Consider the following 21,835-nt stretch of genomic DNA (forward strand, 5'->3'; position numbering starts at 1 on the left):
AATAATCAGTGTAAACTTTTCAATTCACAGAGCCAGTGGAGGGTTAGATGGAGAGAGCCACTCTCTGAACAGTACGCTGCTCGAGTATGTTGATCTGACCAGGCAGCTGCTTGAGGCTGAAAACGATAAGGACTCTGACACACTGAAGGACATTCGCTGTCACTTCAGTGCACTTGTGGCCAACATCATTCAGAATGTCCCCGGTATAGCTCGTAATTATCTGTCAGAATCTTACTTGTATTAAATGTCCATCTAAGTTTTAAGTACTAAAAATGTGTCTCTTGGATCATTTTCTTCACTTGTTGTGCTCAGTGCACCAGAGGAGGACCATCTTCCCCCAGCAGTCACTGAGACACAGTTTGTTCATGCTGTTCAGTCACTGGGCCGGGCCTTTCAGCATCATGTTCACTCCCTTGGATCGCTACAGTGATAGAAATATGCAGATCAACCGCCATCAGTACTGTGCATTAAAGGTACACACTCGGCCACAAAAGAAACAACGTAAATCTGTTTTCTGCACACTTACTAATGACTAACAGCCATTTTAATGTTACAGGCCATGTCTGCAGTCTTGTGTTGTGGACCTGTGGCCGACAACGTTGGCCTCTCCTCCGACGGCTACCTCTACAAGTGGCTGGACAACATCCTGGATTCTCAGGACAAGAAGGTGAGAGACATGCTGATGAAATGTAGATTAAACTGGTGTTTGTTAGTCAGCTCAGGGAATGTGGATGTTAGTTTGAGGGAGAAGTGTGTGGTGCTAGATTGGAATAGGTGGAAGGATGCACGCTCTAAACTCTAGACTCCTGTGATTTGTTGTTTAAATGTCAATCATCTGGTCACTATCCCTTATCTTAACCCTAACCTTAAACCTGCCACAACGCAACAACCAATCATAGGCAGAACATCTCTTCTGCTGATCCAATCTAGAACCAGCTGTAGTTAAAACAGAAATAGACTTCTCTTTTCACTGGCTCTCACTAAAGGGCAACTCCTCCATGTTTCAACCTGCACAGTCCTCATTAAAGCACATAAATCCTCCTGGTCATGAAATATGTCCCACACCAGGTAATCTCAGTGGATCAATGTGACGGTATCAATCAGCACAAGGCCATCATGTCATCATATTGTCTCTCGTGATGAAGTCAAAGTAACTGAGGTCTTCTTGAGGTCAAAGTAATGAAGCACAGGTTCACTTACCTTGACAGTAGCACAACCCAGTTGTGTTCAGAAGTACTGCAAGAGGTCAGCATCAAACTGTTTCATTTCAAGGCCTACACCATAAAATCAGTCACAGAAAGCACTCAAGTTTAAAATCATCCAATTTGAAACATTATAATTAGAGACTAAATGTTACAGTTTACCTTCACACCAGTCTTTTTTAGATATTATGCCCTTGTTTTGGAGTGATTCTGCTACGTGTAGGATACTTTGTGGTCATCCATATTGGTATAGTCCAAAGTAGCAGTCCCTCTGATAGGTAAATTAAAAATACACAGTTAACAGCACATTTTGTCCCCATACTTAAAGTAATATTGGTATTTTAGTAGATATTGGGAAATGAATTGGTAAAATTGAACAGAATTGTGTCGACCACTGGCTCATGTTCAAAAATGTCAAAAATTTGGGTCGCCACCTAATGACGAAGGAAAATCGTGGGTCCTGAGGCTCGACCAGTTGGGATCCACTGGTGTAGACTATGTGAAGATGTGACTCCATGCTTCTAACAGTTGCTTTGTGTCTGCCGTAGGTGCACCAGCTGGGATGTGAGGCTGTGATGCTGCTGCTGGAGCTGAATCCAGACCAGAGCAACCTCATGTTTTGGGCTGTGGATCGCTGTTACACCGGCTCCCGTCGTGTGGCTGCCGGCTGCTTTAGGGCCATCGCCAATGTCTTTCACAACAGGTACCACCCATTCCCAGCTTCCACCTGATCTCATTTTTGTGAGTTTATTAGTGACTTTAACACCACGTGTTGTGTTATTGTTTTCGTAGGGATTACCAATTTGACACTGTGGTGCTGCTGAACCTGATCCTGTTCAAGGCGTCTGACTCTTCCAGGGATATCTATGAAGTAGCCATGCAGCTGTTACAGGTCGGTTTTACCTGAAAAGTTCCAACACATCTACACTACACCACATAACACCACCATCGAGGCTTCTGTCCTTGAATTCCTATATTGTGATTGTTTGTATGAAACAGATCCTGGAACCTAAGCTCTTCCGTTACGCCCACAAACTGGAGATCCAGAGAACCGACGGCATCCTGACGCCTCCTTCACCGCTGCCACACCTCTACTCTGTGTCTTACTACCAGCTGTCTGAGGAGCTCGCAAGGACGTACCCAGAGCTCACTCTGCCCATCTTCTCAGGTGAGCTACTGTCATGTTTGGTGCCATTTGAGTAGCAGTGCATATGGAGTTATTGCATTATCTTAAAGGTGGCTGTGACATCAGTTACTGTAGTGGCTTTTTCTTTGTGAGCAGAACACTGCCCTATATGGCATGATTCAGCCATATAATCACCATCAAATCGCAAATTGTTTATTTTAAAAAATGTCTGGAAAATCATCACAACTGAGGAATTTTATTTATTTTACAATTTCAACAGTAGTCTTAAAGAGTAGGAGTATTTTACTGCCACTTTAAAGCAGGATAGCTGGTAGCCAAGTGGGCTGGCTGTGCTATGGTATGTTGTTATGACAATGGACAGAGCATTTCTTTATTTATTAAATATATTCAACTACCATCTAACTTTCTACTGTCCGTACCGCAGAGGTGAGCCAGCGCATCCAGACAGCACATCCCGGCGGTCGTCAAGTAATGTTGCACTACCTCCTGCCTTGGATGAACAACGTGGAACTGGTCGACTTCAAGCCGATCCCACGGCGGCCAGAGGACTGCGGCAGTGGTGAAGAGGAGGAAGACGTTCACGAGCGGGAGATCATGATGGTCAACAGCCGGCGCTGGCTCAGGGGAGAGGGCTGGGGATCCCCTCGTGCAACAACCATGGTGCTAAACAACCTCATGTTCATGACCGCCAAGGTGACGCAGCTAATGGGCTATCTGATCCCCATATTTAGATTCCATGAACAAGATATGTGTTGAAATGCTGATTAAATTGTTTTGTTTTTACAGTATGGGGACGAGTTTGCTTGGTCAGAGATCGAGAACGTCTGGACCACATTAGCAGACAGTTGGCCAAAGAACCTCAAAATCATTCTGCACTTCCTCATCAGTATGTCGGGAGTCAACAGTGACCCCAGCCTCTTGCCCTACGTGAGTCACAGCATGTTCACATCACGTTGCGTATCCCCATGGGCAGCGTCCGTTACTTATCCCTCGTGTTTCTCTGCGTGTCTGTCCTCAGGTGAAACGAGTGGTGGTTTACCTGGGCAGAGATAAGACTATGCAGCTGCTGGAGGAGTTGATGTGCGAGCTGGAGCTGACCGATCCTGTTAGCTCAGCTGTCACTCACATGGACAACCCCCCTTATTACCGCATCACCTCCAGTTACAAGATCCCCTCAGTCACCTCAGGTTAATGCGCAGTAGGAACTCACGAGTTCACAGCTCAGTTCACGGCTCAGACACTAAGTCATGCGTTTCCGCTGCCAGAGGTTAAATGTTTCATGTCTGCTCTCACAGGAACAACCTCCAGCAGCAATACCATGGTGCCAGGAAACGACGGTCATCACGACAGCAAGATCAAAGACTCCAACATGGAGGACAGGTACGAGATAAAATACAGCACTGTTCTGTTGCTGTTACACAGCAAAAATCAAGGGAAGAATAAACTGGACTGTCAGGTGTCATATTTCACACAAGAGGCACATTAACGTTCTTAGTGTTGTGGAAATTTAACAGTAAATAATAAAGAGTTTTAAAATCAGAATATGTGAGTGTGGAGTGTCTGCAGCTGACTGGCACTGATGAGCTGATCTCCTAGGAGATAGACTTTATATGAGGTCTGGGCGATATGATCAAATGAAATATCAGAATATTTTTGACCAAATGCCTTCATATCAATGTTACAACAAAATTGTCAGCATAACTATTGGTGCTTTTAAAGAATTTACACAGAGATTTTTGATAAATAATCATCTGTAATGTGGATAAAGGCTAACAATATAACAGTTCAGAGTCTTAAGTTTAGAAAATGACATTGGTTTACTGTATTGCAGCTAATATAACCAGGAAAAGACTACAAATGTCATATCGCGATATAAAATCTGAAATCTAAGGCGATATGTAGTCTCATGTCAGATCACAATAAAATATTGATATGTTGACCAGACCTACTGTATATTATAGTCATCTTGTGGCAATAATACAGTAAGTAAAATGGAAACACCTTGCATCTCCTTCTTGCAATGTTTGCGTCTTAGCATAAATAAATATTACCAAATTTTGATGAACAGAGCTGAGTTTTTCGGGGTTTAATCAATGCCAGCAGAGACTTTAAACCAACTGTGTCTGTTGTGCAGTTACACCCACCTAGATATCTACAGTGGTCTGAACAGCAACCTGAACCGACAGCACCACCGTCTGGAATCTCGTTACAGCAGCAGCTCTGGAGGCTCCTATGAAGACGAGAAGAGTAAGAACAACATATTTGCTCTGCCCAGTCCTGCACTAGATGAAATTATTTCCCCCCACCATTTCTTAAAATCTTCTCCCTGCTCCAGGTGACTCCATGCCTCTTTATGCAAACTGGCGTTTGAAAGTGATGGATCACAACCGACCGGAGCCGCTCCCGTTCCCTCCAACAGGAGGCTGCTGGTCTCCTCTTGTGGACTACTTGCCAGAGACCAACGCCCCGGCTGTACCGCTCCACAGGTACATATACCAACCACCACCTGTTCTCTTGAAAAACATAACGGTATTCTGTTGATTTGGAAGTCAACACTCATTTTCTGTTTTCCAGATGTAATATTGCAGTGATCCTACTGACAGACCTCATTGTGGACCATGGAGTCAAAGTAGAATGGAGTGCCTACCTACACCTCTTACTACATGCAGTTTTTATAGGTAACTTGCTTTCTGTTTGTGCTGTTTTGGATCCCTTTATTTGGAGGAGGCAGTTTGATTGACCTTTTAAACTTCATAACGCCTGCCTCTACACATGATCTAATATCTCTTTATCTTGTGCGTCCTCCTCCAGGCTTTGATCACCAGCACCCGGAGGTCTATGAGCACTGCAAACGCCTGCTGCTTCACCTGCTTGTTGTTCAAGGTGCGAACAGCAATGTTCAGTCTGTGGCTATGGTGCTTTTACGTAACAGAGACTACAACGATCCGAGGGTCCTGACCGTGAAGCCAGTAGCTCCTGATTTCAACCTCACAGGTCAGTTGAACTGATTTCCTACCAGCTATAGGATTACTTTTTGTAATTTTTTAACGGGACGGAAAGTAACAGAAAAATTGTAGTAGTTATTTGTTGCAGTGCCAAAGCTGATCACCGGGTGGCAGCAACAATCCTACCTCCGACAGTCAGATCTCCCTGTGACAGAATATCACTGTTTTGTTGTTGGTGTAACTACCAGTATCTGTTTATATTGCTAAAAGATTTTGGTGTTGGGGTATTCTGAAGAAGGAGGCTCTATTGAGATGCCTGCAAAGCATGACGTAACAATGTGGATGTCACATGTTTCCTACAGGAGTACAGGAGATTCTGCCCGACTGTCAGCCGTCACCTATGACAGACTCCGGCCTGAGCTCGAGCTCCACATCCTCCAGTATCAGTCTGGGAGCCGGAGGCGCTGCTCTGTCCCACCTCTCCCCCACACTCCTCAGTGAGGTCAATGCCACTGCTGAACAGGATGAGAAGGCCAAAGCTCTCATTGAGTTCATTACGTCAAGGTGAGAAGACCGTGTTTCATTTAAAGGATTCTTTCCCAGAACAGAACATACAACATATATGTTAGTCAACACTTACACGAATACTTCTACTGATGTTCTGACTAACTTAACCTGTCGATGTATCTTAGTACATATCGGTATCGACCAATTACATGTACCTTCGCATTTGTGCCATGTTTCTCATTCTCCACAATGATTTGCTTTCATGCTTCCAGCACGGTCTGACAGGAATGGGTATTTTTGCTTTGCATGGTTTTAATTTTTGAGTTGGTGTCATATTGGCTTCTTTGCTTGGTGTGATAACATCAAATGTTTTGAGCAGACATGGTGGTACACATTATCTGATGCGTGTTTAATCTTGCCTTGTAGGAAGCGGGGTCCGCTCTGGAATCATGAGGACGTGTCGCCCAAGAACCCCAACATCAAGAGCGCCGACCAGCTGAGTGTTTTTGTCCGACACGTGGTGACGGTCTTCAAACATTCCCCATCTGGTGTGTAGGGTTCACAGCTCCTTGTTGTGCAATTCTATTGATTTTTGCTTATGTTTTGAATTAGCATATTTACCAGCATGTACATGTGCGTCCCTTCAGGTTTCCAAATGGAGTCGTTGCTGAGTGAAGTGGCTCTCAGAACAGCTCTGTCATGCTCTTCTCGCCACTACGCCGGCCGTTCGTTCCAGATTTTCAGAGCACTCAAACAACCTCTGACACCTGCCACACTGTCTGACATCTTGTCTCGGCTGGTTGAGACCGTAGGAGACCCTGGAGAGGAGGCTCAGGTCAGAACATTACAGTAAAGACATCATCCTGCTCTGCAATGTTATCTGATGTTACTTTTCAGCTATCAAAAACATTTTTAGTTGTGTCACTTCTTGGATAATATTAGAAGGTATGTGCAGATAACGGTATCAGCTGAAAGGTCAACTTCCTCAAGACATTCTTTTAAAAAAAAAGTTCCACTGTTAATTTGAAATGAAAATTTCTGTAAATACGAGGCTTTTAAAACAGCAGAGGTGAAACAAAAACACACAATTCACATGTTTAGGAGATACAGTATAAAAGCAAATCAACACCAACATTCAACAGAGAAAAAACATCAAGAAAGAAAACTACTTTCCACTCGTACGTCAAGAGTCCTCTGTTACTTGTATGGTACAGAACAAGCCTTTTAGTTGTACATGACGACAAAGGCCTTTACTTTGTTTTTTTTATTTGTTGTTTATTTTTATGGTAAATACATCTACAATTGTTTTTTTTACTTGTTTTATAGAAATTGTGTGTCTGTTTTGAATTCCCCTCATCTAGTGGCAACAATGTCCTGTGTGCATAGGTCTTATTTTTCCTCAGAAATGTACAGCTCAGTTGCTACAGAAATATTGGAATAACAAGACGTAGTCTTGACATTGACTAAAACACAGAGAAGTAATTTTAGCTGAAGCCAGGTAGAACTGAAAAAGGTTGATTGTTAAACTGGAATTAATGTATTTTGTCAATGTAAACCACAGGATCCACAGTAATTCTCCCTTCTGTATCTACAAAGGATTTTTGAGGAAGCACAGCAGCTGTGTCAATGTATGATGTTTTAACTCCTTGTTAAAGCTGACCTCTGATGTATTCTCTCCTCAGGGCTTCGTCATTGAGCTGCTCCTGACACTGGAGTCAGGCATCGACACGCTGGCAGACACCGTCAAAAACTACGACCTCCTCACTGCCTTAGCACAGTAAGTCCTCTCACTGGTAGCCTCCCTTTCTGTGCTGTTTCACTCCTCCTTACTTTCAGTAACATACTGACACGTGTTTCAAAAATGATTTGTCATTTTGTTTCCAGGACCTCGGCCCGAGATCACTTTTTGGGACCGAAGTTTGCTGCCAACAGGAAAAGTACAGGCCAGCTGAACATGAACAGTGGCGGTCTGTTCCATTACGCCCATACTCGCAGCAACTCTCTTCGGGCCAGCCTGATGAGTGAACGGAAAGCGGACCGGCGCAGGTGTAACACCCTAGACATAGCAGACCGACTCGCTGGTAGCCACGGAAACCTAGCACGTACACGGAGCTTATCATCGCTAGGCGGGAGAGGAAGTCCAGGAGGGGACGCCATCCCTCCTGTGGACCCTGCAAACCTGATGGCCACGGTGTTCTGGATCGCCACCTCGCTGCTCGAGTCGGACTACGAGTTTGAATACCTGCTGGCCCTGCGGCTACTCAACAAGCTGCTGGGCCAGCTGCCTCTGGACCGCGCGGACAGCAGAGAGCGTCTGGAGACAGTCCAGGCCAAACTGAAGTGGTACAACTTCCCCGGCCTGCTTCAGCTCTTCCTGAAGGGTTTCACGTCAGCTTCTACTCAGGAGCTCACCATCCACCTGCTCAGCAAGCTCATCAGTGTCTCCAGACATACGCTGGTAGACCCTACACAAGTGGCTGGTAAATACTGCTGCTTTTAAAAAAAAATTTTTTTATTAATGTCATTATATCATTTAAAATATGAATCAAGAAAAATATCCACTTTTCTGTATATCTATCAGGAAAATAACTGAAATGTTACCGTGTGTAATAACCCCAAACAACACAGGGTTTGTTGCTTTTAATACATTCCTGTTATCACCTTTTCATTTTCAAGATTAGACTGCTTATTATGTGACCTTTTCTTTTCTTTCTTTTTTTCCCCCACATGTTCATTTCCTCCCTGGGCTGTGTCTACAGGTTTCCCTCTGAATATCCTGTGCCTCCTCCCACACCTCATCCAGCACTTTGACAGCCCCACTCCTTTCTGTAAGGAGACGGCTGATAAGATAGCCAAGGTCTGTGCAGATGAGAAGTCAGCCACGCTGTCCAACCTGGCCCACATGATGAGCCTGTACAGCACACACAGCTACTCCCGCGACTGTACCAACTGGATCAACGTGGTCTGTCGTTACCTCCACGATGCCTTCGCGGAGAGAACCTTGAACTTGGTCACTTACTTGGCCGAGGTATGTAAAAGTGAAGATGCACGTTTTTTTATATTAGTCACGTGGTAAAATTGACCATGAATATGTTGCTCTTTGTCTGTCTCAGCTGCTGGAGAAGGGCCTTCCCGGCATGCAGCAGTCCCTGTTGCAGATCATCTACAGCTTGCTGAGTCATATCGACCTATCAGCAGCCCCCGTCAAACAGTTCAACCTCGAGATCATGAAGATCATCGGCAAATATATTCAGGTGAGCCTTCACCACACGTAGAATGAAAGTAGATTTAATCAGGTATTCTTATTACTTACTCTTGTTGGCAAGAATGTTACCAAAGTACCACCCATGTGCAGCCATATCTTTAACAGCAGCTGTGTGTGTTTTACTGGGCAAAGCCTGTTTTCACATAAGTCCCTGATCCAATGCCAGTACCGGTTCTACTGTTTTGTTTTTGCCTCTAGTGACCCTCAGTGGTATTACACTTTAAGGCACTCCTGCATTGGTGATGCTTTTACGACCTAGAAGCTATGTCCATTTTTATTACAGTCTGTGGCACCAGCCCGCCATTGTTTAACTATCCAAGCTACTATAGTGGTTGCGATGTTTTGTATTCACTGGACAACTCGGTTAATAGCAATCCACAAAACCATGCCGTGGTCTGTTGAGGAGGCGCAGATGTTTCTGTTTGCCTGCAGATAAAAGGATCCAGTATGTGTGTGTCACGCTGAAGACGCTTTAGTAACAACGCTGCATTCGGGGTACTATCTGCATTTGAAAGCAAAATCCAGATAAGTACCTGATACCAAAAGCAAGTAGAGCTGCTAGTGGCAGTGGAAAAGGGGCTTTACCTCAATGTGTATGAATACTGGGAAGATCTGTTCCATACATTGCAGCACAATTGAGTCTAAGAAAGAATAAGACGTTTTTCAGGCTCGTTGTTTCGAGGCCTTTTTGATGCAACTTCAACTCCATATAGAAGCCTTTTACCACCCCTGACCCAGGGCACTATATGCTTCTCACTCACATCTGCATCCGACTGCTGTTTCACCATTACTGCCTGAAGCAATTCTGCACTGGCTCACTGTCAGTGTTGCCTTTTGTTAAGGGCTTTGTATTTGTGCGTACACATTATACCACTGCATGTGCACTGGTGGGCTGTTTGGCCTCGTTTTCAGGTCCTCCTACATGAACATGGACCAAACAGAATACAAGAGGCTGAGTCTATAGCTGCTGTGGGTTGGGGATGGTTTGGCTCTCTGAAATAAAATGTGTCCTTTCACATTCATAAATTCTCCAGAAACACCTCCGCAGCTTGTGATCTCACATTGGACTCATTGTATTTGTTTATTGTCTACAGAGCCCACATTGGAAAGAGGCCCAAAACATTCTGAAGTTGGTGGTGTCTCGTTCAGCCAGCCTTGTCGTTCCAGACGACGTGCAGCGCTCTTACAGCACAGAGTCATGCGGCTCTCCAGAAATCGCCTTCACGCGTATTTTTAACAACTCTTCCAAGGAGCTGCCCGGCAAGACGCTGGACTTTCACTTTGACATCTCAGAGGTCAGTGTAATTCCACGCCGGGTTTTCCTCAGTGCGCTCATGTCACTGTTCTCCTCTTAAGAAAATGCTCTGCTGTATTTTATGGCTTTATAGACACCAATCATAGGACACAAATATGGTGATCAGCGCACTGCAGCTGGTCGGAATGGAAAGCCACAGGTGATCGCTGTCACAAGGAGTACCTCCTCTACGTCATCCGGCTCCAACTCTAATGGTCTGGTGCAAGTAAGCTGGAAGAGGCCTCAACTCTCTCAGGTACCTGCTCAGAGGGACACAATGCATCTAACACTGTGCACTAACCAATCAGAAGGTGTGATGCAGCACTCACTCCAGGTGAAGCTTCACCACATCAGATTATGATCTGTCTTAAAGTCTGCGGTTTGGATCTGATCTGAACTGAAAATTACCACCAGCAGGACTGTTTATATTTATCTGGTGCTCCGCACTGTGAACTCACCCAGACATAAAAACACATTGACTGTAACGCACCCCTTTGCTCCATGGAGATCAATGTTTCTGATTTAGTCTTTTTTTATGAGTTGTATGAAATATGAAATGATAAAGCAGACTGATATAATCCTAACCTTGGTTACAAAGGCTCCGCGCCAAAAGCTAACTACTGATGTGACATCACTTTTGCTCGTCACTGTCGTGGCAATGCTGACATGTGAATTATTAGGCCCGTCAAAATAAAAGCGTAGCATCATGAAATAAAAGTTTTACTTATTTCTTTTCCTCACTCACAAATTTCCTTCACTCCATATTGCTTGTAGACTAAAGACTTATGTTTGTTGTTGTATGTAATAAAAATGTGTCCTGTGTTAGTTAGTATTAGTTTTTCTCATCTTGTTATGTGTTCTTGTTCCAGAGAAGAACCAGAGAGAGGCTGATGAATGTCCTGTCTCTATGTGGTCCAGAATCTGGCATTCCCAAAAATCCATCTGTAAGACTCCTCTCCTACTCTAAGGCCTCAGACAAGGTCTCTGTAAACTCACTGTTATAAATACTGCTGCTTGTTGTTGTGTTTTGAGATAAACAGAGTTTTTAATGAATACACAACAATTGTTAATTTACTATGTAACAACAAAGACCCGTTTTCCTTCCTCTCTGAGCAGGTGGTGTTCTCGTCCAATGAGGATCTGGACTCTGCGGACCAGCAGACCAGCCTGATCCCCACAGTGGAGGAGGTGGTCAGGGAGGAGGAGGTGCAGGGAGAGGATACGGGCAGCGAGCAGCAGTTTGGTGTCTTTAAGGACTTTGACTTCTTAGATGTGGAGTTGGAGGATGCCGAGGTGAGAATTTACAGTAAAGAAGCTCTACATGTATGAAAGATGATGATGATGCGTATCTGATTATAAAAAGAGGATAAACTGAAGTGAATATTCAGGAGCTAATAGTCACTGGGAAGTACTATTCAAGTTAATCATCTATAAAATATACAACAGTTTTGTAATTGTTTACAGTGCAGGGACCAGATGCCAGTCCAGCTGCCTACAGTTTTCACTGTCTCTCTCTCTTCATCACTCCTCTCAACCATACTGTAGTCAGTTATATGACAGATTAACACCATTGATGTCTTGTTTGTCCACCTTGTGTCTTATTTGTCCTGACTACTGTAGTAGAAAAAACTGTCTGTGTTTCATAACTGTCTGAAGTCTACTAACAAACGTATTCCTTCTCTTCTCTTGCCACAAGGAGTTGCAGGTAAGTCTGTGGGCCATTTACCGCTTTGCAGCGCCCTGGTGTCTCTCTGTGTTGTCATCAGATTGAGTGCAGTAGTACATTTTGATTTGAAATCATTGCTCCTGTGGTTGTGAAGCCTTTACTTTTATACTTTTAAAACTTTGCATCATTTACCATCCCACAAAGTTGAGAAAAATCATCTCACCTCTTCAGTACACGTTTATTGTCTCACGTATTGGTGTTTTTTCTAAGTTGTGGAATGTTTGCATTTGTCTTGTGCTTTGTTTGCTTGTTTTGTAAAGTCACAGATGCTACTTTTCTGAACACTGTGTCTCACTGCTGTCCACTCGGTCGTCCTGCAGGGGGAGAGCATGGACAACTTCAACTGGGGGGTGCGGCGTCGCTCCCTGGAGAGCATGGACAAAGGGGACACGCCGTCTTTGCAGGAGTGCCAGTACGCCGGCAGCACGCCAAGCCTCAACCTCACCAACCACGAGGACACGGACGAATCGTCTGAGGAGGAGGTACTGAGCGCTAGCCAGATTCTCATCCGCTCTGGCCTTGTAAGTCTCACTCTAATCAGGGTCCCCCACCCCAACCCACCATGCTCCCCACACAGCCCGCTGGCATGGTGTGTGTGTGTGTGTGTGTGTGTGTGTGTGTGTGTGTGTGTGTGTGTGTGTGTGTGTGTGTGTGTGTGTGTGTGTGTGTGTGTGTGTACGTACACTGAGCTGGACCTGCTGGCAGTGTGGACAGGGGCTTCATGCTTGCTTCTTCGCTGGTGGCAGACGCCCCCTTCAAAGCTCCGCCCAGCTCCTCTGCATCTGACCGCTAGATTAATGCTATTATCATTTCTTTTATGATTATAGGATTGGTAAGTACAGTGTAGGAAAATTTAAAGAAAGGGAAATCAGTGCTCATTTATATTTTTAATCAACGGAAGGAGAAGAGAACAGATTTTTGTAATTTAATATCAAGCATAAAATATGTGAAATCTCAGAATCCAGCATGTTCCTTTGCATTTTTTTAACAGTTTGGCTGCTTTTCTCTAACTCCTCTGTTTCCCTTTGCTTTGCAAGCAAGGCCCCACTCAAAGCTACAAATAATAATGCTATTAATGGAAATGCTTTACCTCAGTCTAAAGTTTTCTTTCTCTCTTCTTCTGCGCTTCTTGATCTTGGTAGTGCACGGTGAGAGAATGAGCTTTTGCCTTTAGTGAAAGTTTGCCCTCAAAGAGTTTGTAGTCATCCAGTTTTACACACTAGAAAAATGAGCATGCAGCATTTATATGAGATTCCCCTCAGAGTTTTGACTGAGATAACATGTTCATAAAATGTAAATGATATGATGGATGTTAGCATGATGTTACCATTTGTCTGAAGCGGTTTTAAGGTGCAGAATCAGTTGAATGGATTAAAATGACTAAATATGCTCTGCTTGCATCAGAAACCTGAATAATGTCAATAAGTTCTGTATATTAAATTTAAAGTTAATTCAGTGTCACAGGCCCTGTTCACACTGGGCATTAACATGCGTCCTGGATGCGCTCTTTGAGCTGTCCATTTGTGATCGGATCACCCAGGACGCTTTTTAATGCCAGATGTGAACGTGGCCACCGTACCTCTGCTCCTTTTAATTTTCATACATGGTGTGCCTGCATTACTAAGATTCAAATTGGGAATGTATTTCACATCTAAACTAGTGATCAACTCTTGTATGGTTCATAATAATTGAGTAGTTACACATGAAGAGCAGTACCCACAGTAAGGCCATGTTGAGTGTCAGCAGTATGTAGTGCATCATAGTTTAGGAAAGGTCAGACTTCTTCAAATGTTCCTAAATACTGTTTTTTCAGTCTCAGTTTTGACTTGGCCTCAGTCCTTAGTGTGCCTCTCATAAAGGTTTGCATCAAACTAGATGATGTATAAAACAACCTGTGTTGTGTTCATGCGTGCTTCAACAGAAAAGCCAACCAGTCGTTGTGTTTTTCTCGTCCAGCTCAACAGCGACTCTGCCACAGACGACACTGCGTCCAACCACGTGGACTCTCTGCAGCAGTCTCAAGAATCCTCCAGCAGTGCCGTGACTGAAGAGGCCACCATCCTGCCCTCCCTGCCCTCCCTGTCCTCCCTGTCCTCCCTCCCTCGGCTGGATAGCCCCACTTTGGAGATGGCCCACTCAGACAGCACCAGCAGCCAGCTGCCTGAGGTGCGATCAATCGGGAGCAGCAATAAACTGTGGTGCTCGGGTGCTTTTTAGCTTGCCTGTTTCTTTCCTTTCAACTTTTTTTTTACCTGCTATTGCGCTACTTCTCAGCCCTGTCATTCAGACAGATGGTCAGCTACCTTCATGGGGTTCTGGATTGGGTAAAAGGGCTGGTTCTTTTAACTGTCTGCTTACTGTCGAGTAAAGAAGACAGTGTGCTGCCTTTGCTGCTTCTAACTCCTCCTCCGACCTCTTGCTTTATTGCTTTGCTCTGGGTGCGGGTGCCCAAGCTCTTTAGCTCTTGCTCCCTTTACAGCAGTGGGTGCTTGATTGTGTGATTTTGGGGGAGAGCTGATGAGAAAATTTCACCTCAGGTCAGCTGTTACTGCTCACCTCCAATAACACAGCCACTGACCATTCCAACTAAATTCTCCATTTAAAAACTTGTGAATGGGACACCAGCTCCTTTGTCCTCGGCAGACGCATGTGTGAGTATGAGTCTTTTACAAGTGGGGTGTTCACTTTAAAAGGGCAGTTAAGTGAAAACCAGCCAATGAAACCCTTTCACTTTACTAACATATTAACATGCAGTAGCCCTTCTTATGCTGTCTACTTCTACTGACATTTATCACTTATACTAACAATGATGCAGCATGTTGTTCTGTTTTGTATTCACATGTACAGTACAGTGTGGGAATTTTAACGGGCCAGTCTTTTACCTTTGAATATAGGAATACATGAACAACCTGAGCTCATCCATATGAAGTGTATGTGTGTGTGTATGTATGTATGTATGTGTATATATATATATATATATATGCGCAGTGGTTAGCATTGTCGCCTCACAGCAAAAAGGTTTCGGGTTTGATTCCGGCCCTTTCTGTGTGGAGTTTGTATGTTCTCCTTGTGCCTGCGTGGGTTCTCTCCAGGTACTCCGGCTTCCTCCCACCGGTGGTTCTACAAATTGTCCTTAAGTGTGAATGAGAGCGTGAATGGTCTTTGTTTCCGTCTGTCTATAAGTGTGGGCCCTTTGATGGACTGGCGATCTGTCCAGGGTACCCTGCCTTCGCCCAATGTGAGCTGGGATAGGCTGCAGCCCCCCCGTGACCCTGTTCACGATAAAGCGGGTATAGATGATGGATGGATGTATGTGTGCAAATCAGTTTTCAAGCAGGCGCTCCAACCCTCCAGTGACGGTGCTCGATACACAGAGCCCAATGCAACTTACGAGGAACTCGATCTAGCCAGTGGTCTCAATATCATCCCAAGGACATCTCCCCCATCACAGCCCCAGCTCTTAGTGTAATGAGCCCCAGATAAAACCATCAATACTCTTACTCATTCGCTCCAGGATGGCCGCGACCACTTCTAAAAGCTTTCTGTAATATAGCTGCTGTCTCTGTGATGTACTGGCTGTCTGCCACACTTAGCTTTCTTAATTCATTAGACATTTAAATACAAATTTAAAAAACACAAGACGGGTAAAAAAAAAACAAGTCTTGTTAATGAGAACCCGCTGTGCCATCTGTAACGCATCCCTTCTTTGCGTTTTATGTCGACAAATAAATCCGGGGTTGCTCTCGTCTGACACTGTAGCTGTTTTTTTTTGTTTTTTTTATGCAAATTAGTACTATAAATACATCCAGTTGTTCGGTTACCTCACTCGAAGTGCACCTACAATACTTTACTGCTGAATTTGTTATGTCACTAATGCGGTCCGTTATTTCTGTGCAGTTATGCAGAGGCAGTCATAAATCAGTCGTCATGCGTCACAGCGGACGCGTCTCATTCATCTGCTGTCCGCTCGGCTCTCCGTCCCCGTCGCTCCGCCGCCATGCTGCTGTTTTATTAGCACTCACATGAAGTTTTGAAATGGCACTTCAGTGATAGATTGATATTGGGTCCTGTTTGTTGATTCTTTTTCTTTTTAGAGAGAGAGAGAGAGATGGAGACAGACAGAGACGTTAGCTTACAGAGGGACATTCAGAGCGATCTCCCCAGAGCTGAACATTGTGAAAAGTGCTGACTTGTATAATAGAAGCTAATTTGTGCTCTTAAGTGCAGGCTATGCCAGCCTTAATTCAAGCTATAATAGAGGTTCAGCAGGAAGTTTGCGCTCCTGAATTGATACTAAGAGCCATTGTTGTCATGACAACCACTCTAACTTGTGGGAGGATGGAGGGGGAGGGGGGGATTAATGTATGTTTTTTTTGTGTGAAGTCACCTGCCCCACTGCTCCTGAGCGCCCCCCTCTGGCTTTGTTTCACAGGATGCCGTTAGCATGACGGCAGGCGACGAGCTGAGCAGCAGTGTGAGCGAGGACACGGGGTTCTGCAGCGCCCCCCCTCTGCCCTCGGACCCATCGGAGCTGTGCGACCTCCCGTACTCCCAGGACCCTCATGACCCGCAGGAGAGCCAGGACCCTCAGGAGGACCTGGATCCGGCCCCCCCTCCCCCGCCGGCCATAGACACTCCACCGGGGTCCCTCTGTGAGGAAGAATCACGAACAGTGCTGCCTCTCTGTCTGCCCACGGCACCGGAGACGAAGCCGGATCCAGATCCGGATCCAGACAGCACCTGTGGCTCCATGTGGGAAGAGGATGTGACGCAGGCCTTGAAGGAACTGGATGAGCGCTGTGAGGAGGAGGAGGCCGACTTCTCTGGCATGTCCAGGTGAGCGTGTCCAAGAATTTTATTTGGGATCACAACAACTCAAACATTTAAATTTACAGACCAGAGAAAATGCTAGATGCATGACATGCTTTCCTACCCAATCAATGTTTTGTGTAAATCTTCTTTTATCCCCCGAAAGAGAAATAGATACTGGTCAATAGGTGTTTTTAAGACTCGTTTGGACACGTAAAATTGTGACCCACCGAGATGCAAGTGCTTTGAGCCACACTAACCAAAGTGAATTATGAATCGTTAGCTATTTCTGAGGATTCACTTTGTAAAACTAACTTGCATGTTGGGAAAAATGGTAAAGATCTCATAACTTACCAGAGGTACTGTAGCATCATTTACTGTGATGAGAAGGAGAAAGGACATGTGTCTTATCAGGTTTGACAACTAGGTTTCCCATTGGGTTTTATTAATCATCAGAAGAGTTCCTTAAGTTTTAATGAAATATTAGGCTTTTTAAGCATCAGAAAAAAATGCTACTTCACGCGTATCCCAGCTATTTACTGAGTGAATCGGTAATTTTAACTGTTGACCAGTGACGTGATAACAAGATGAAATACATAAATATCTGTCCATACAGCATAACAAATAATTGATTGATTGATTGATTGACTGACTGACCACATGGTACATTTCTTTTTTTTATATATATATATTAATGACAGCAGCACATTGAATCGTGAGATTTTTTTTAAATGGTTTTACAAGTGAGTGCTTCAAAAACAGCAATGTCTACATTTCCTACATTATCCTTTTCATTTTTGTAACGATACAAACACTCGTTAATGGATTACAGTATGTGTTTAGTCTAGCTTCTCTGAGACGAGTACTTTTGAGATGCATTGTGGGTAATTTCTTTCTTGGCATGGCTTCCTGGAGCTGTGAAGGTGGGCCAGTGTTGGCTGGCTCCTCTCCACTTCCACATACTCCCTCTTTCAAGGTGGGCCAAAATCTGGCTGGAGGACAGTTAGTAAAGTCAGTGATTTAAACTCCAATGAAGGAATATGAAGAAGCAGCGCTGAAAAAACCTGCAGACAAAATCACTCAGTTCGCCTCCTGGTTGCATATATCACTGTACGCACGGTATTTGAATTAGCTGAGCCACACATGGATGACAAGCAAGTGTGTGTGTGTGTGTGTGTGTGTGTGTGTGTGTGTGTGTGTGTGTGGGACTCTTGAGTGTCTGAAAACAGCAGGACGTTAACTAACCAGTTTAGAGTGTGTGAGGATTTATGTGAGTGGACGCGAGCAGGATAAAAACAAGTCAGCAGCGTTCTACCACTGAGATGCTGAGAGCTGGCTCTGTTTGCAGAAGTGTGTGTGTGTGTGTGTGTGTGTGTGTGTGTGTGTGTGTGTGTGTGTGTGTGTGTGTGTGTGTGTGTGTGTGTGTGTGTGTGTGTGTGTGTGTGTAGATATAGCTTGTACAGAGCTCCCTGCAGTCCTGTGTGGGATGAGAGTGCAGTGCGCTAGTGCTGTTAGCAGTTGCAGCACAGTCGTGCTGTAGACGAGGGGAGAGAGTAAGGGGAAGACGAGCGGTAGTTGGGGTGAGGATGAGGACAGAGACTGTGTCCGCTGCGGCGCTCGGCAGCGCAGGCTTTAGATACTTGTATTCTGTCTGCTTCTTCAGGCTGTTTGGTCCTACAGGCCTGTGAGTATCTGCACGTACGTGTGTGTGTGTGTGTGTGTGTGTGTGTGTGTGTGTGTGTGTGTGTGTGTGTGTGTGTGTGTGTGTGTGTGTGTGTGTGTGTGTGCGAGAGATGTTTGCATGATGCTAAAATGCTAATAGCTCATGTTATTGTGGGAGCACTGCAGTAGATTAGAGCTCTCAATATACTGCAGCAGAATTTCCAGTGAGGGAGGCAGACAGAGTTACAGCAGTGTGAGGTTGTTTACTTGCAGCGAGTGCTGAAGAGCATGCGAGTGTGTTTACATTTGTCCTTCAGTGAAGACTGAGGGGAGTGGAGAACATGTCGGATTGTAGCTTATTGGCCCTCATGTGTGTTTCAGTCAAGATGAAGGTGACGCAGACGGCTTCCCAGAGATCCAGGCCTCTCCGCCCCCTTCGCCCTTCCTCTCTGCCATCCTGGCAGCCTTCCAGCCTGTTGCCTACGACAATGAGGAAGACGCTTGGCGTTGCCATGTCAACCAGATGTTGTCAGACACAGATGGGTCCTCTGCTGTTTACACTTTTCACGTGTTTTCCCGACTTTTTCAGGTAAATACCGGCCACATGCTTCCTTGGGTGTTGTTGTGTTTTTGCCTGACTAGGCTGCACCGTATCCGTCGCCTGAACTGAGTTGTTTACCAGTGAGATTTCTTAGCAGGACCTTTTTTTCATTTTTTTTTTTCCCCCTTCCTTTCCCTCGTTTAACAGAGTATTCAGAGGAAATTTGGCTCCATTACACATTCATCTGTTCGCTTTCTCGGGGAAAGGCTCCAGCGAATGGGCAATCAGTTCCTGAGCTCCCTGGAAGTCATGACGTCTCGCTCGCAGTGTCCCACTGTGCTGCTGGACGCTGAGACGGTGAGGCTCCTCTGCTTGGTCCCCTAAAATCATTTTAATTAAACCGGCAAAGCTAGACTGCAATAATGCTGCTGCAGTTTTGTTAAAAATAAAAAACAGTGCTGCATGTTATGCATATTCCATAATGTGTATGTGTGTCCTGCTGTCGACATATTTTTGTGTCATGTACTGTGTACGTATTGGGTGGTGTTGTGGCTTAATGTATGTGGTGTCCTGTCTTGCTGTTGTAGCTGGTCTCTTGTGGACTGTTGGAGACTCTGAAGTTTAGTGTGCTGGAGTTGCAGGAACACTTGGACACCTACAACGCCAAGAGAGAAGCAGCAGAGCTCGTAAGTCACCACATTCACCATCCACCAAGTCTGCTTACACGTTCTCTTTGAGCTTTTTTTCCCTCAGGACACGTCACCTCACATCCTCTGTGCTTCATTTTTAGTTGCTGCGTCAGGATATGAGAGAGACTCTGAGGAACTGTCTCACAATAGCTTCTCTTCTTGAGTTTAGGAAATATATGTGAAGTGCCTTTTATCTCCAGGAGAACATAAAGACAAACAGCTGATGCTGTGCAAGATTAAGCCGGTCTGTCTCATGAGCGGACAGACATCAAATCAGTGTTTGGTATGAGTAGACTTCGCTGCTGTTAGTGTCTGCATCACCAGTCTGCTGAAAGGATAAAAATAACCCTCAGTGCTCCTAAATCAGTTACAGAGGGCCGGGCAGGAGAGGCTTTGAGGGGTGGAAGAAGGGAGGATGGGGGAGGGGAAGAGCGAGATGAGATTGCAGAGGGTTCTGGGATGCAGGGGCGCTAATTGAATGAGACGGCAATGTTCCTGGAGGGATAGATGCTATCCCGTGCTCTGGAACAGGCCTGCTTTAATTCGCTAAGTACAACACTCTTATTAAATCTCCTCCCTGACCAACCTTTATGATATACACACCCAGATATAGATGCATACGTCCATGGGAGGAAAAAAAGCTCTTGTTTTTTTGTTGCAATGCTTCCTCTCCTTTCCTGAAGCCTTGTTTATAGTTTTTTTTTCTTCCCGTCTTGTCTCTCACCCGTTTTCGTCCTCCAGTGGCTGGAGAATTGCAGGAAAACGTTTGGAGACAAAGACAGCAGCCAACGACCCAATACTCACGCAGAGGTAGGAGGGAACACTCACTTGTTTGTTAGCTGGGAAAGTTTGTGTTGATCAGTCTGACTTTTGAGGAATGAAGGTTGTCATGATGCAGCTGAATGGATAAAGTCCAACTGATTTATACAGTAAGTGTTTTTTGTGCGACAGTTTACTTATACTGTAGACATCACATCATCTGTGTTGGAGAAAAAAAACCAGAAACCATATGGGGAAAATCCAATTTTGGCGGCCCCTATCTTTGTATTATTTCTTCGGAGTACTGTTAGTTCTCAGTTTACACAGAAGTTGTTTCCATTCAGCCAATCAAATTACTTCCCATGCTGCTAACCATATTTGGTTTATGAGCCACAGTCTTTCCTGCTAAAGTCTCCTTCTCATTAAATTTACAGACATGAAGACTCATCTTGTTCTGCACAGCAGATGCAGTGCACTGCCAACATCAGTTTCCAGGTCGCATAGCTAATTAGCTGTATCATATTAAACAACATGTAGATGTGCCTGCAAATGGGACTCTGGCCTGTTTAGATGCTGCTGCGCCTCTCAATCTGCATTCACACCAAATCAGGCATCACTGCAGCATCCTGCAGGGTGGTGTGGAGGTGTGGGTGTTTCACTACGAAGCCCCTTGGTTTAATGTCATGTTGGGAACTTTAACCCCGCTACCTAAATGCCATTCACTTTGCCAAACTCCATCAAACATCAAAAGAGAAGAATCTTTTATATTTTTTTTATATTATAGGGATCCTTGGCAATTTGCATTTAAGTAAGATGTGTTTTAAGCTGTTGTTTACGTGCATCCTGTACGTAAATCTAAAATAGAACATGAGGAGAAGTCTCTATTGTTGTTCACGGCTTGCAAAGCTCCCAATACTTCCAGGAAGTCCTGTTCTGCAAGCAAGTCAAGAAGCATCTGTGATTGGTGCTGGATCGGAGTACTGTTAGTACAGCATCGACACGCCAACACTCAAGCTTTAACTATATTTTGGAGAACAGAAAGAAGTCACAGGGCGCCAAATCTGATGGGAAGCGACGATTGTGTCGTTGTGGGCGAGAAACGTATGTGTTTCAACCGTGCTGGGTTTGGCCGTGATGTCATGTTGGAGAACCCGATTCTAATCGCGCCACAGAGCCGATCATTTCCGCTGAATGTTTCCCTTCTTACGCCTCAGAACGGTGGACTGTTGACTCTCTGACCCCGAGGGATGAATTCACGGTGCGCAACCCCACAAATGTCAAAGAAAACC

The 21,835-nt window shown here is 44.8% G+C and overlaps 1 protein-coding gene across 8 annotated transcripts in view; it reads left to right on the forward strand.

The window, feature by feature from the left end:
* The window catches only part of fryl (furry homolog, like), a 63,393-nt gene that overhangs the window by 35,263 nt on the left and 6,295 nt on the right, over positions 1-21,835 (forward strand). For 5 of the 8 annotated variants that reach the window (XM_069699256.1, XM_069699258.1, XM_069699262.1 and 2 more), the window contains 32 exons: positions 31-203; positions 313-473; positions 557-667; positions 1,751-1,905; positions 1,995-2,094; positions 2,202-2,370; positions 2,774-3,042; positions 3,136-3,276; positions 3,368-3,536; positions 3,645-3,729; positions 4,484-4,596; positions 4,685-4,835; positions 4,924-5,027; positions 5,161-5,343; positions 5,657-5,858; positions 6,228-6,349; positions 6,449-6,636; positions 7,484-7,578; positions 7,686-8,281; positions 8,561-8,829; positions 8,915-9,055; positions 10,161-10,361; positions 10,455-10,616; positions 11,230-11,304; positions 11,477-11,653; positions 12,407-12,607; positions 14,043-14,252; positions 16,519-16,922; positions 18,939-19,146; positions 19,306-19,455; positions 19,686-19,784; positions 20,529-20,597. In XM_069699256.1, coding sequence (XP_069555357.1) covers positions 31-203; positions 313-473; positions 557-667; positions 1,751-1,905; positions 1,995-2,094; positions 2,202-2,370; positions 2,774-3,042; positions 3,136-3,276; positions 3,368-3,536; positions 3,645-3,729; positions 4,484-4,596; positions 4,685-4,835; positions 4,924-5,027; positions 5,161-5,343; positions 5,657-5,858; positions 6,228-6,349; positions 6,449-6,636; positions 7,484-7,578; positions 7,686-8,281; positions 8,561-8,829; positions 8,915-9,055; positions 10,161-10,361; positions 10,455-10,616; positions 11,230-11,304; positions 11,477-11,653; positions 12,407-12,607; positions 14,043-14,252; positions 16,519-16,922; positions 18,939-19,146; positions 19,306-19,455; positions 19,686-19,784; positions 20,529-20,597 — 5,653 coding nt within the window. Of the gene's footprint in view, positions 1-30; positions 204-312; positions 474-556; positions 668-1,750; positions 1,906-1,994; positions 2,095-2,201; positions 2,371-2,773; positions 3,043-3,135; positions 3,277-3,367; positions 3,537-3,644; positions 3,730-4,483; positions 4,597-4,684; positions 4,836-4,923; positions 5,028-5,160; positions 5,344-5,656; positions 5,859-6,227; positions 6,350-6,448; positions 6,637-7,483; positions 7,579-7,685; positions 8,282-8,560; positions 8,830-8,914; positions 9,056-10,160; positions 10,362-10,454; positions 10,617-11,229; positions 11,341-11,476; positions 11,654-12,406; positions 12,608-14,042; positions 14,253-16,518; positions 16,923-18,938; positions 19,147-19,305; positions 19,456-19,685; positions 19,785-20,528; positions 20,598-21,835 lie in introns of all 8 variants that reach the window. The other 3 variants (XM_069699255.1, XM_069699257.1, XM_069699259.1) reach the window with 1 other exon arrangement.

This window comes from Brachyistius frenatus, unplaced genomic scaffold, assembly GCF_029030835.1.
Source record: "Brachyistius frenatus isolate BFR_SWC_R1_liver_20210118 unplaced genomic scaffold, ASM2903083v1 Contig_29, whole genome shotgun sequence".
Classification (NCBI taxonomy): domain Eukaryota; kingdom Metazoa; phylum Chordata; class Actinopteri; family Embiotocidae; genus Brachyistius; species Brachyistius frenatus.